Here is a 13,283-nt window from a genome sequence, read left to right on the forward strand (position 1 = left end):
ACTTCTAAATTACACAGTCATTTTAAGGGATATAAAAGACATATGCATACTTTTATTTAAAGGGCAGTTTCTGTTATTGCAATTAGTAAAAATGCTGTGTGCAAGTAAACTGTGCTACTTGAAGGGATTAAAAATGAACAGTGCTCCTCTGTTGTTTCCATCAAAGCTGAATAACCAGGCAACCAACCAACCAAATCTAGGCAACACTGAGAATTTTGCAAACACAATTTGCCTAGTCTTTGCGTTTGGTACTACAAAACAGATGCCATAATTTTCGAATGATCTGTATTTTTTACAAGAATTCATCCACATTTACCTACCCCAAAACTTTATATTCAGAACAAACATCGCCAATAAAGATATCACTGCCAACTGCAACAGGATCTGAGGTCAGATCCTCAGCTCGTGCAAGCTAATGTGGCTCCACTGAAGTCAGTGATTTATACATCCCACAGATCTGGCTTTAATTAAAGAAATTAGATACAACTTCTCTCTGAAAGTTATGGACTTAATCCTGGTACTCATTTCAAAATGCGTTTTGTCACTGAATTTGGAGAGAGCTGAATCAATTTCTCATGACCGCAGCAATGTGAACATGACAGGCTGCAAAGAAAGAATTATAGACTGAACTTTAGTTTGAGATTTCACCATCGTTTGAGACTATCCACATTCAGCAAAGCAATTTGGGACTATCCTGACATACCAAACCCACTGAGACCCAGCTCATGTTACCAAGATCACTGTGAATGGCCTTAGTTCCCACAAAATCAATGGCGAAATTGAAGGGAATTAGGATTTTACCTAATGTTTAGTCTCTTCAGATGTGTCTTCTCTAGTAAAAGAGATGTGTTTTTAATCATATTAAACAACATGAGGAAAAATCTTATAGCAGACTGTGTGTATTTTCCCTTAACATGGAATGATGAATTAAAACATACAGATAGGTCGTTTTCACCTTGACTTCCTAACTCCTGTGAAAACAGTAAAGAGCACTGTCCTCATTAGAATTTTATCTTAAAACATCCAGCTTGAGCTAGCAGTACAACTCTTTCTTCCTTAACAACAAAAAGACCTGAAAACTCAAGATGAGTTGCACAAAGCATTTGTCTTCAGTCTTTGCAAGACTGGGACCTGTTGGCCTGAACCCAAATCCAGTAAGTCAAAGGCTAGATGTCCTTAGTGGGGTTTGGATCAGGTCTCATATTCTCATTTGCTCAGCAACTGGATTTGGATCCACTCTCATCCCTGAGATGAAATCCTAGACAGGATCTGTCTCTCTCCTCCCTGAAGCTGTCAAAGGTGGTTCCAGATGCTTAGGAACATGGGATAATCTCTTGTTATGGCAAGAACTGGAGAAATTTCTGCTCAATCTCATAAAGTGGTACTGAACTTCTGTTTTCCAAACTTTTCATGACACTTATTACTGTAACACTCTTCACCTGTTGTGTTGGGACCAGACATTTTATTCTCCCACTTCTTTATATTTCTCAGAAACCTTTTGTAAAAAACATTTTGAACATCTCTAGATACCATGTGACAAGGAGGGTCTTCTCTACACTTGTGCAAACACTTCATCACAGATTATCCATTTCTCTATTTATTAATTTTAGCCTAAATATTTGTGCCTTTAAACAAATTTATATGCCACCTTCATTTTTTTGTGTTCTGTCCATGTTTGCATATGCATAAATAGGTATGCACAGCCACAGTCAAGCATAGAGATACATTTGATTCCTCTAACAGGTGATTCAGACTCCTTTATTCCATTTGAAATTTCACATGTGCACATAGCAAAATATGGAAATGGGATTTCCAAACTAAAAAAAAGCAAATGTAATCACAAAGAAAGTATAAAATCTAAGTTTCACCAATAAAAGCAAGCACATTTGTAAAGCAACCTCTCTTAAGTTCCCTTACTGTGCATCTATGTAGCAATAGATGTAATAGGCACAGTTTGGAGAAATATTTCAGTGACCTCACAGCTCAGTGTTTCTTTAATTGTGTTCACATTCCTTACTATTTATTTTTCAGAAATCATGTGTGAGGATGCTTTGTTCATGAGAACACTTGCCAAAGCAAATTTTTGGAAGCAACTAGTAAATGCTAATTTATCTAGAACTGATTGCATATAACTGTGAAGATAAATCATACACCTTGAAACATGTATGCAAATATCCCAAAGTAGGTTGAAAGTGTCCACACAAAATAGCTGTCAAACCATCTTGTACAGTGAATACATTTGCACGAAGAACAACAAAGCAAAACAAAACAGTCTGTTTGGAAGCCAATTATAACTAGGAGAAAGAAATTATTTACTTATTGCAAATTTTTAGCTCAGTTGCTTGTGCATTATGCATTACAACAAATTGTACATCAGACAAAAGAACTGTATCTGAAGATATAAGTAGATTTTATGTGCTGTTATTTTTATAATAACTAACAAAAACCTTAGCACAAAACTTGGTGGGCAGCTGTTTATTTGGGAGATTGGGAGAAAGTGTAATTTCAAAATGCTTTGCTTTCTTGTCATCATACCTGAATTAAGTCATATTCATACATTTTTTGTATTCAGTCTGGTATATGCGATACAAATATGTAAGAATCATTTGTTCAGCTCCAGAATTTTCCACATATATAAATGCTTCTCATCTGCACAATATACACTCATATGTCTATAAAAAATTATGAATTTACCACAAACTTGTTATACACAGGATACTTAGGTCTTTGTCTCATAAATTTAACTTTTGGCAATGCTGTACAACTGAAGGAGCTAATTCAATGTAAGCATGACTATGATGTGGGATTCAAAGCCAATCCAAAACCAAAATCTCAGATTCAAATATTCCAGACTTTGGGGATGAGCAGAATATGACTTTTGTGGCTTAGTCCCATGACATGTGTGGTCCCAATTGTTTAGAATTTTTTTTTTCTCCTGTAGGAAAGAATAGCTTTCTTACAAGATCTTGGGCTATTCAGGGAAATTTATGGCAGTGAAATCATTTAAGATTTGCTTGACTATGTTAGTCAATTTTTGTTTATTATTTACTTGCTCAAAGAAATCTCTTTGATTTTTTCATGATTTTTTTCATGCTTGGAGAGCCAGTTTAGGATCGAAAGTACATTTCAATATGCTTAAGTTTAAGAAGTCAAATAATTTAAAGAAAGTTTTTTTAACCGGATGTCAATGCTTTCTAAAGTGCTGTGTGTTACTATTGTATGAACATGTGGACAGGATTTTTATTTTTGATTTTTTACAGTAACTAAGAGAGGCACAGCAACACCAGGAATCACAACAAATTCTCAGGCAGAATCTCAACTATTGCATAAACAGCTTCACTGAAGACGCTGGGAGAACGCCGATGTGCACTGGCTGAGAACGTGGCCAAAGAAACATTTAAAAATGGAAAACTAAAAGCTAATAGCTGAATAACAAAAAAGAAATCTGTATTTTCGTCTTCTTTTCCAAAGCAAACACTGAAAAAATCAACCATATTCCTTATGCATATGAAGATCAGCAGCATAGCTAAATACGGCTTATCATCAGTACTGGATGTTCTTATTCGCTTCTAATCTGCCTTGTTTTATTTGACAGTGCAGTTCAGCAAGTCTGTATAAACGGAGAAGGAACTGGAGAGCTATTTCTAATTCCCACTTCCCCACCGGGCCATTTACCTTGCAACCTTCACAAGTGATGCAGCGATAATGATATCCGGTGGCTTTGTCCCCACATACTACACAGAGCTCATCCTTGTCTAAATAACTGGGTATATACCCTGGAAAGAAAAAGAAAGTGATATGTAAACACTAAATTTCGTATTTAAATCCACTGCAGATCTGGTCTACCAGCCCCACATTTCAGAACTCACAGAACCACTGGCTGAATTCCCTGAATAGTAAGTTCATGCAAACGATGTTACAGACAAATTTAAACATACTCTGCATTACCTTCCATTTTTCAAACTGTTTCAGCATATACCGGTGAAAAAGGACCAGTCAGAATACGATTACTCTCTTCTGAACAAAATAGTATTTCAGAAAAATAAATGTATTTATTTTTACCTCAAAGGATTTGATGTGAAAAAAATAAATAACAGTGAAACATACAGTACATTTCTCTCATATACTTGTATACTACAGTAAGATGAGATTCCAGCTTGCAAAGTGACTCAGAGGCCTGTTAGGAAGAAATCTTTACTGACAGTTCGTTTGCTTCAAAACACTTCTGCAGGTGTGGTTTGCAAAGCATCAGCAACAGAGAGCGAAAGCTGGATCGATCATACCTTACCTGGGTGTGTTCCACAGCACCGTTTCATTTAACTTGAATTCAGGGCAAAATACGTGGGCACTCAAGTATGTGTGTGTGTACATGCATGTGTGAGAATGGTATTTTCTCTTCTGAAGTGGTTTAGCAGGCACCCAACAAGTGGAATCAAGTATTACTCAGGAAAAACATCAGATATGCTTGGTTCTCTTTCCACAACAACATTTGTTTCGATATAATAAACATATTTTCAATTTGAGAAACAAAAAAACATAATTCTGATAGCAACCAAAAGGTAATTCTAAACTAGAGAAGTTGGAAACAGTAAAGTATAAAGCTTTCAGAGAAAGTATTCTGACAATTTAGAATTAAAGGAGTTATTATACATAACCTTCACATATACTTTATAGTTAACTTTTCTTTATCTCTGTAAAGATGCAATACAAAGATTCCCAGATTCTCCCCCAGGGAACAGTAGAAAGAGCAACTATTTACATAACCAGTGAGATTATTAAAATATAGTAAATATTTCACAGACTCAATGAACAGTTGAGGTTGGAAGGGACCCATGAAGATCATCTTGTCCAACCCTCTGCTCAAGCAGAGTCACCTAGAGCAGGTTTCCCAGGATTGTGTACAGTCGGGTTTTGAATATCTCCAAGGATGGAGAATCCACAACCTCTCTGGCCAACCTGTTCCAGGGTTCAACTACCCTCACAGTAAAAAAACCTTTTTCTTAGATTCAGACAGTCGCCTGTGTTTCTGTTTGTGTCCATTGCCTCTTGTTCTGTCAGTGGGTGTCACTAAGTGGGTGTCAGACACACTGAGAGTGGTGGCCATCCCCCAATCAGGCATTTATACATATTGATGAGATTTCCCCCACAAGCCTTCTTCTCTAGAGCTAAACAGTCCCAGCTCTTGCAACCTCTCCTTGTATGAGAGATATTCCATCCTTGTCATCTTTGCTGTACCTGCTCCAGTATGTCCATGTCCCTTGCACTGGGGAGCCCAGCACCGGACACGGCACTACAGATGTGGCCTGACCAGTGCTGAAGAGATGGGATCACCTCCCTCCACCTGCTGGCAATGCTCTTCCTAATGCAACCCAAGATACTGTTGGCCTTCTTTGCCACAAGGATATATTGCTGGCTCATGTCCAACTTGCTGTTCTCAGGTCCTTCTCTGCAAAGCTGCTCTCCTCCTGGTTAGCCCTCAGCCTGTGCTGGTGCATGAGGTTATTCTTCCCCAGGTGCAGGACTCTGCATTTCCCTTTCTTGAACTTCATGAGGCTCCTCTCTGCCCATCTCTCCAGCCATCCTCTGAATGGCAGCACAGCCCTCTGGTTTAGCAGCCACTCCTCTCAGTCGTGCATCATCTGTAAACTTGCTGTGGATGCACTCTGTCCCTTCACCCAGGTCATTGCTGAAGAGCTTAATGGTACTGGTCCCAGGACTGACCCATAGGGGACACTAGTGACTGGTCTCCAGTTGGACCTTGTGCTGCTGATCACTACCCTCCAAGCTGGGCAGTTCAGTGAGATTTCAGTCCACCTCACTGTCCACTTACCTAGGCCCTACTTCCTCAGTTTGCCAAAGAGGATGTTATGGGAGACAGTATCAAAAGACAAGGATAAACAATATCCACTGCTCTTCCCTCATCTTCCAAGCCAGTCATCTCATCGTAGAAGGCTATCAGGTTGGTAAGGCAGTTTCCCCTTCGTAAATCCATGCCAAATACTCCTTATCACCTACTTGTTCATAATATGCTTGGAAAATTTTTCCAGAATTATTTGCTCCATTGCCTTCCCAGGGATCCACGCGAGGTAGGTCATATATAAAGATACAAAGGGTATTTTGCAGATGGCTTTTTATGTCAGACAAATGGCCATTTCTCCTCCATGCCTATTTTGTCCAAGCCATGCTAGTTTAGGAGAAAGGGGCTGATTCAGGAAATGTTTTCAGTTTCCCATTTCACATGACAAAAAGCACAGAGTAATTGTGTAATCTTCTGGTGGTCCATAAAATGACATGCAAAATAACTACGAATTAACTCTCCTCCCAGAGAAAGAAAAAAAACCTTTCTACACCTAACTGGGAGGCACAAACAGCTCCCAGAGCTCTGTTAAAGTGTTAGTACATCACCGTACTAAAAAGATGGCTTTGCAAAATTAATTTTGCTTACAAATTATATTTCTTCATCTTCCATCCCAACCATGAGAGGTGAAACCATGAGGTATGAAATTGTTGATGGGATTTATTCACAAAAGTGTGGGTTGCCCTTTGATGCTGAACTGATGCGAGACCTTGCTGCGCAGGACCTGAGCTGAGAGAAAACAGTAAGTTCTCTCCAATCAGAAAAGGAGGAAATGAGCAGCATGATAACTGACTTATATGCCCATGTTTTGAAGGGCCTCTGACTTACTTGTTTAACCCCTCCCTCAACACAGTGCAGCTTTAGCAGGGTAGATTCCTACCAAATCAGGCGACTGTGGGCAATTACCAGGTGTAGGGTGAAGGTGAATCCCTTGGAGGCGGTTGGCTGCAGCATTATCTCTTGTCTTGGCTTGCTGAGCCCATCTGTAGCTCAGTGTGTTAAACTCGTCACCAAGCTTGTGGTATTCATGCAACACTCAGAGCAGCAAGGTACAGGACAGCCCAGAGACGTGGCACACCATAGTCGCACGGAGAACAATCAGTATTAAACCCTTGTGTGGTGTGAAGTAGTCGGAGGAGGCTACAGGGTGGATAAACATCATCTTCCGGCGACTAACACCTCAGAGGGGCAGCTCAGTAGCTGGCAGCTTAATTAAATTGCCTTTGTAGAACTACACTTGCCACAGGTTTTCCAGAAAGGAATGGCCAAATCAAAGAGAAAATATTTGAAATTAATTGAGGTTAAATTTCATGGTCTTTCTGGGGGTTGATGAGTGGATTAGGAATAGGTAAAGAAGAAAGATGGCAAGAAGTACTTGTACTGCCAATTTTAGATGTCCAGTGTATAATGAAGAAGACCTAAAGTTAGATAGGCACAAATACGCCCTTACATAACTCTGGGAAGCAGGAGTACTCCGAAGGCATGCCCAGATGCCTGTGTCTCAGCTTTGCTAATACTCCTGAAATCTGAAAGGTGAGTGAGGCAACTGGCGGAGATCTTATTGACATATGATACCGATTTAGGATATGGCAAAAGATCAGACTGACATTTAGGTTGTGTTTCTCCATTACGAGCAAGATGCGCTTGCACAAAGTTTGGTGGGCATGTGGAGCTGGTTCTGTGACCTTGGGGGAGGAGAGACAGCAAGGTTTCTACTCCAATTTACATCACTGGCTCCTAATGGACTTTCTGCCAGGGGAGGATTAGCGGTGGCGGTTATCTCTGTCCTGTCCCCCTCTTGCTCACACTTGCCTCACACAGCTGATGCAGGAGGCAGCAGAAGCAGCAAAGGGAAGCAGAATCTTCCACTGAATTTCTCATAAAGATTAAGGGCTTCTTGTTATTGCTGGCGTTATGAAACACAGCCTTAGCATAGTGTAGAGCCTATCCTCTAAAATTCAATAGCCCTTGCTTGCTTCCTCAGGAGTTACTTTTGAATTAAATGCCTTGATATTTCATTAAGTACATAATCTGTTTAGCACTGCTCATGTAATGGCAGCTTTGTTCTACTGGAGGCGCAGGAGACCGCTTGTTTAAACTGCCTCCTTAAATATAGACAGTAGACTGCGCACGTGACCATAGCTGTCTGTATACCTCTTGGGGTTTCCTGACTTCATTCAACCCAGAAAACAGTTTCCAAACTGGCACAGAAGACAAATCTCCTGTAGGCAGTCCTAGTCAGAAATTAAATTGTCATCTCTCAATGCCACCATGTTCCCAATTTTACTATATCAGAAGTATTAAGTGATATATTTTTAAATTACTTAAATGTGAAATATGATGTTCATTACTTTTGGAGGATCATGCCCACATTACAAAGTAGACACATATTGCAAAGTCCTTCACTGATTCAACAGGAAACATGGATAGAAAAATCTTATCCCAAGAAATCACTGTCAATAAAAGTGTGCAATAAACATTTTAGCTTTCTATTAAAAATCTGGGAATGATATTCACACTTTTTCTCATTTTTAAGTCACCTTCCAGCAGCTAACGGGGTCAGAAACTGCTAGGAAGTAGAAAAAATGGACCTTCAGCAGAGTTTTAAAAAGATACATGCTTCAGGCAAACAAGTATCAGGCCAAGAGGAATAATGGGACCCACATTCAGTTCTTGCAAATCTTAACTTCTCTATAAATAAGTATTTTCTAATTGTTGCAACTCTCCAATCTAAGCCGTGCTTAATTCAGTGCAATTTTGGCTTCCAGACTTGCAGATAAGCAATTTTTACTACTGTTCAGTGTTTGAACCAATAGTAGTAGTAGAGAGAAATTCAGTGGTACTTTGCTAAATGTGGTGCCAGCATGGAAGCTGTGAATAGCATGATGCAGACTCTTGGAGAAGTCATGGATGGCATTGGAGGTATGTGCTGCATTTTGTCAGAGCAAAGGGAGGCTTAAAGAGCTGAATTTGAGGAAGAAGCAGAGAAACAGATCTCTTCTCTCACTCCCTGCAGCTCGGGGTGGGGGTGGGGGAGTGGAGGGGGGGGATGGAGGAGTCATAGACTCAAGTACTTTTACATCTTGGATGTTTAACAATTCTGGACCAAAAATACAAGCTCCTACTGAAAGAAGCAGAGGCTGTCTGGATAGAGTAACCTGGGTGCTCTAGTTCTAAAAAATATCTGATGGCAAATTCCACAGAAACACTGGGTGAGCTCCTAGTCCTGATGTTGATACCTCATCCTGTATTTTTTGGTCAGAAACTACTAAGTTAACAGGAAACATTCAAAAGCAACACTGACCCCACCGAACTGGGTTTGAGCCCATGTGCGCTCTGGTCTGTCATCCTCTGGGACTATCATTTGGTGCATGCAGTATGATCCTCACAGCTAAATGTTTATTGCTCAGGTATGACTTGACCTTGTTCATCTTGATACCCACTCCCAACCTTTGCTTTGAATGGGGAGCGCCAAGAAGTGACCTTGCCCTCAGCGCACCTGGTGTTGCCCCGGTGGTCCGAGGTAACTCCCTAGTTCTCCAGACTCCCACCTGCCAGTCTGTCTAATCTGACTGTCTTGGCAAGGCTAAGTAGTCAGCAGGACCACTTGCCCCCATCCTAGAAGACTATGGTGTATAATCCATTATAACCCATCCTGATGGTGAACCACAACAGCTTTTATACTTTAACTCTTTAACACTCTTTGTAGAGGTATGGCTAAAAGCAATCCTTTTGTAAAGGAAAATGCACAGTGAATATGTCTCAGCAGCCACGTGGACCAAATGAGATCTACTAACCGATCTGAGGCAGCCTGTTTCATTAGTGCTGTATGCCACATCCTCAAATTAGCATGTGTAGGACTGACACCTTAAAGCAGTATATGTGATCCCAGACAGCGCAACAGACTGGAGGGACACAAAAGAAATAATCAGTTGCTATTCATCCCCCTCCTCCCCAAGAAGGCCCAACAAAAACTAAATGAAAACAATTCAGATATCTCAGTAAATCCATCTCCTCAAAACCTGCAAGACTCAAGAGGCTTGATCATCCACGTCTCTTAAGAAATCACATTCCTCTTCAAAGGTGCAGGATGAAAAGTGGTGCGTCGCTGTGCCTGCTGCCCCTTTTCTTTAGGTCAACTGCCTGTTGTGCACACAGGCTGTCTGCAGTTGCAAGGGACGGTGCCTTTTAAAGGCTGTCTTGTGAAGTGGCCACGCTGGCCCTTCCCAAATTCCCTCCTCTCCATTGCGTGCTTTCTGCCCTACACAAAAAGTACCCAGAAACTCACAAGCAAATGTTTTTCTGAAAAACGATACTGTTTTTTATTCTGTACCTGGCACACATTTAAAGAAGAAACTTTGAGGAAACTGAAGAACAAATTGCGGTTATGTTATTGCAAAGTACTGTTGCAGGGATGTTATGTACCCAGACCAGCGTGAATGTATCAGACATTGTAATATTAGCTTAGGGATTAAACCACACCTTAAAAAATTCTGGGACCTAAACTGTGTTTTACTACAGAACAGCAGTGTGTGTGACATGGACTCAAAAAAAAAAATGTCTATGTACCAGCTTAGTTCTGATACAACTTAGACTTATTACAAGCAGAAAAAGGCACTTTTGCTACTCCACAGCAACACTTGTGTTTTAAGACCATTATTCAGTATTTTGGCGCACTTTTATTATGCTTTGGCACAGGGTAATGTATATCCTGAAATCCTTCTTTCCCCTATCTTGGATGGTTTGCCTGACTACAGATCTCAATAAAATAAGAGTTTAGGACTTAATCAGTAGGCTAGCACTGTTTGCTATACATGGAGATACGAAATAAAAAAAAAAATTAACTACTATTTTGAGAATTCTGAATTGTATTAGAACTGAAAATTCATACTGTTGTCCTGATTTAATAAACACACCGTAACTCATTGTAAATTATAAAAAATTTCAAGAGTCATCCATATATTACCCTTGATACATTTATTTAAAAATACATAGTAAAAAAGTTTAAATAGTGCTTTATTGCACAAAGCACAGAGCTGAATCAGAAAAAGTATACTCCATTCTTGTTCCCTTGCCACTGATTTTACAACATTAGGACAGTAATTTCATCTTTTAGTAATAAATCTTTCCAGTACAAAAACAGGGATGGGAGACGTAAGTTTTATGATCAATATTAATCTCAAAGGCTGGGATGATCCACTGATACTTGTTCCCAACCTGCTTTAAATTGCTCCTAGAATTTTTTTTTACCCATTGAGTCTGGAAGCATGCAGAATGTTGTTAAACAGATTCACACACTTCTTGTTAGCTGACTACTTGTCCACAGTTCTGATATTTGACTTTCTTCGATTTATAGAATTACTAAAATTTGGCAAGAGATTCTGCAAATACAGGATTTGGGACACTTTTTAGAGCTGGTTTCCCAACTCTGACTTTTCCGAGTTAACCCAAAATCCTTGGGATGTGTCAGAATCCTTACTGTGGTGGTGCATTTGGCACAAATGTTCCTGAAAACATTTTAGTCCAACCTGCAATATCATTTAAACTGCTGTGATCACCAGTGTACTTCATCCATTACTTGCTCTAGGCACAAAATGCACTACTGTAGGCAATCTTCAAGAGTCAGACCATGTGATTTTTCTCATTCATTCAAGTCCAATATCAAGAATTCTGCTTTCTGGACATAACATTTGTAATGTGTTTAAATGTTTTCAGAGAATATGCCTTAGTATCACAAGTAACTTACTCTCTTAGAAATCTAAGTCTTACTCTCCCATCCTTCATTTGGTTCTACAACGGCCACAGTGAAGGAGCTGAAAACACTTTTTCCACTGACAAAATTTCTATTTAAAATGATTACAAATACCCAAACGCATATTGATTTGCTGAATAAGATGATGCCAATTTTCTGATTACAGTTGTCTCCTTAAATGGGTAGTCAAAAGCACTTTCTACAAAAATTAGTCATTTTTTTAAGACAAAAGGTAGCTGTTACCTTACTGGGAGCTACACTTCTGCAAAGGTCAAAGATGACAAATAATCAGTCTCCTGTGTAAATTGAGTATATTCTCAATTTACACTCACTGCTCTAGTAAGAAGACATTTTGACATTACCTCCATGTTGTATTTTCTTAGCTATTCAGAAAACAATGTTTTCACACTGCTGAGAACTCAGTTTGGACTAATGCACTAGCATGCCTTAGCAGTTACACACTATGTATTCTTAGCTGCATGTCAATTGCCTGAGAAAATATAAGAGGAAATAATAATTACAATTACAATAATAATAATAACAATGTTTCAAAGTTCCATTCACCTACCATACCAAGGGCCCTTAAAAACATAACCTCACCTTAAATCTGGGGAAAAAAAGAGATAAACAGGTTTGAGTATCTTGCATTGCTGTAGCAGTATCGACTCAGGAAACCTGCAAACTCTTATTTCTGGGAGCAGCTTTTACTTCCTTTGGGAGGTCCCCCTCCACAGAGCCTGAACGCAGAGCCTAATTTCATGAACATTAGTGGACATTTCACAGTTAACTCTGTCCATGCAACGACTGTACAAAGGGAAGCGGCCTCCAACCAAAGTTCTCATTTCACAGACCTACTTCCTATGTCGTCCAAATGGCCACAACACTGCACACGTATCCAGTAGAGGGATACCAAGGCTTCTGGACCTCCATAACTATGTCTTCCATAGCTTCTGGGCTGCAGTGTCCCTGGGTACTCTTCCTCCCATAGTGACAGTTCAAGGAGACAAAAGGACACTTCTGTCTAGCACTCAGCATCTATGCAAGGCGAATGGGGCATGGGCTCCTCCAAAGGAGCAGCATCCTTCCAGCGCACGCCACTGCGAGCTGACCACGAGGCAGCGTGGGGAAAAAACCCAGGCGCAAGCTCTCTGGGACACATCTGGGAAGCGTAACCCCTTCTCAGGACCATCAGCCCCGTTCCGCCTAATACAGAAGACAAAGTATACCTGGCTGTCGATTTTTTAACAGGATCCAGAGATACCTCCTTCATAAAAAATAAGATCTTGTACAAATGTTGCACTCCTGTCTTTTAATAGTGCATAGTACAGCACAGAAGATGAACAGTAAGATGCAAAACTAAAATCACACTTCCATCTCTGCTTTTCTGGAGCATAGATCTTCCATTAATATTCAAGTCTCATCAGAATTTGTAACTGAAAATCAGGAAATAATAGTTTTTAATGTACAGTTATATCTGCAGTAGCTTAAGTACTTTCTTATATTTTTGAAAAACTGGCTATATTTTCTAAGTATTGATTTTTTCCCTTTAGCAACACTCACACCGTCTGGGTCTCTGGTTCTCGTTATTCCCTTAATTCACTCAAAGTCACATACAGACACAGAAGTAATTAAATTACCCTTCATTAACATTAGCTTTTCTCAGTATATAAAATG

General features: G+C 39.8%; 1 protein-coding gene across 1 annotated transcript in view; it reads right to left on the minus strand.

Annotated features, from left to right (window-relative positions):
- Positions 1-13,283, minus strand: part of THRB (thyroid hormone receptor beta) — a 37,507-nt gene that overhangs the window by 13,661 nt on the left and 10,563 nt on the right. The window contains 1 exon segment of the mRNA XM_062569328.1: positions 3,676-3,776. Coding sequence (XP_062425312.1) covers positions 3,676-3,776 — 101 coding nt within the window.

Source organism: Rhea pennata, chromosome 2 (genome assembly GCF_028389875.1).
Source record: "Rhea pennata isolate bPtePen1 chromosome 2, bPtePen1.pri, whole genome shotgun sequence".
Lineage (NCBI taxonomy): Eukaryota > Metazoa > Chordata > Aves > Rheiformes > Rheidae > Rhea > Rhea pennata.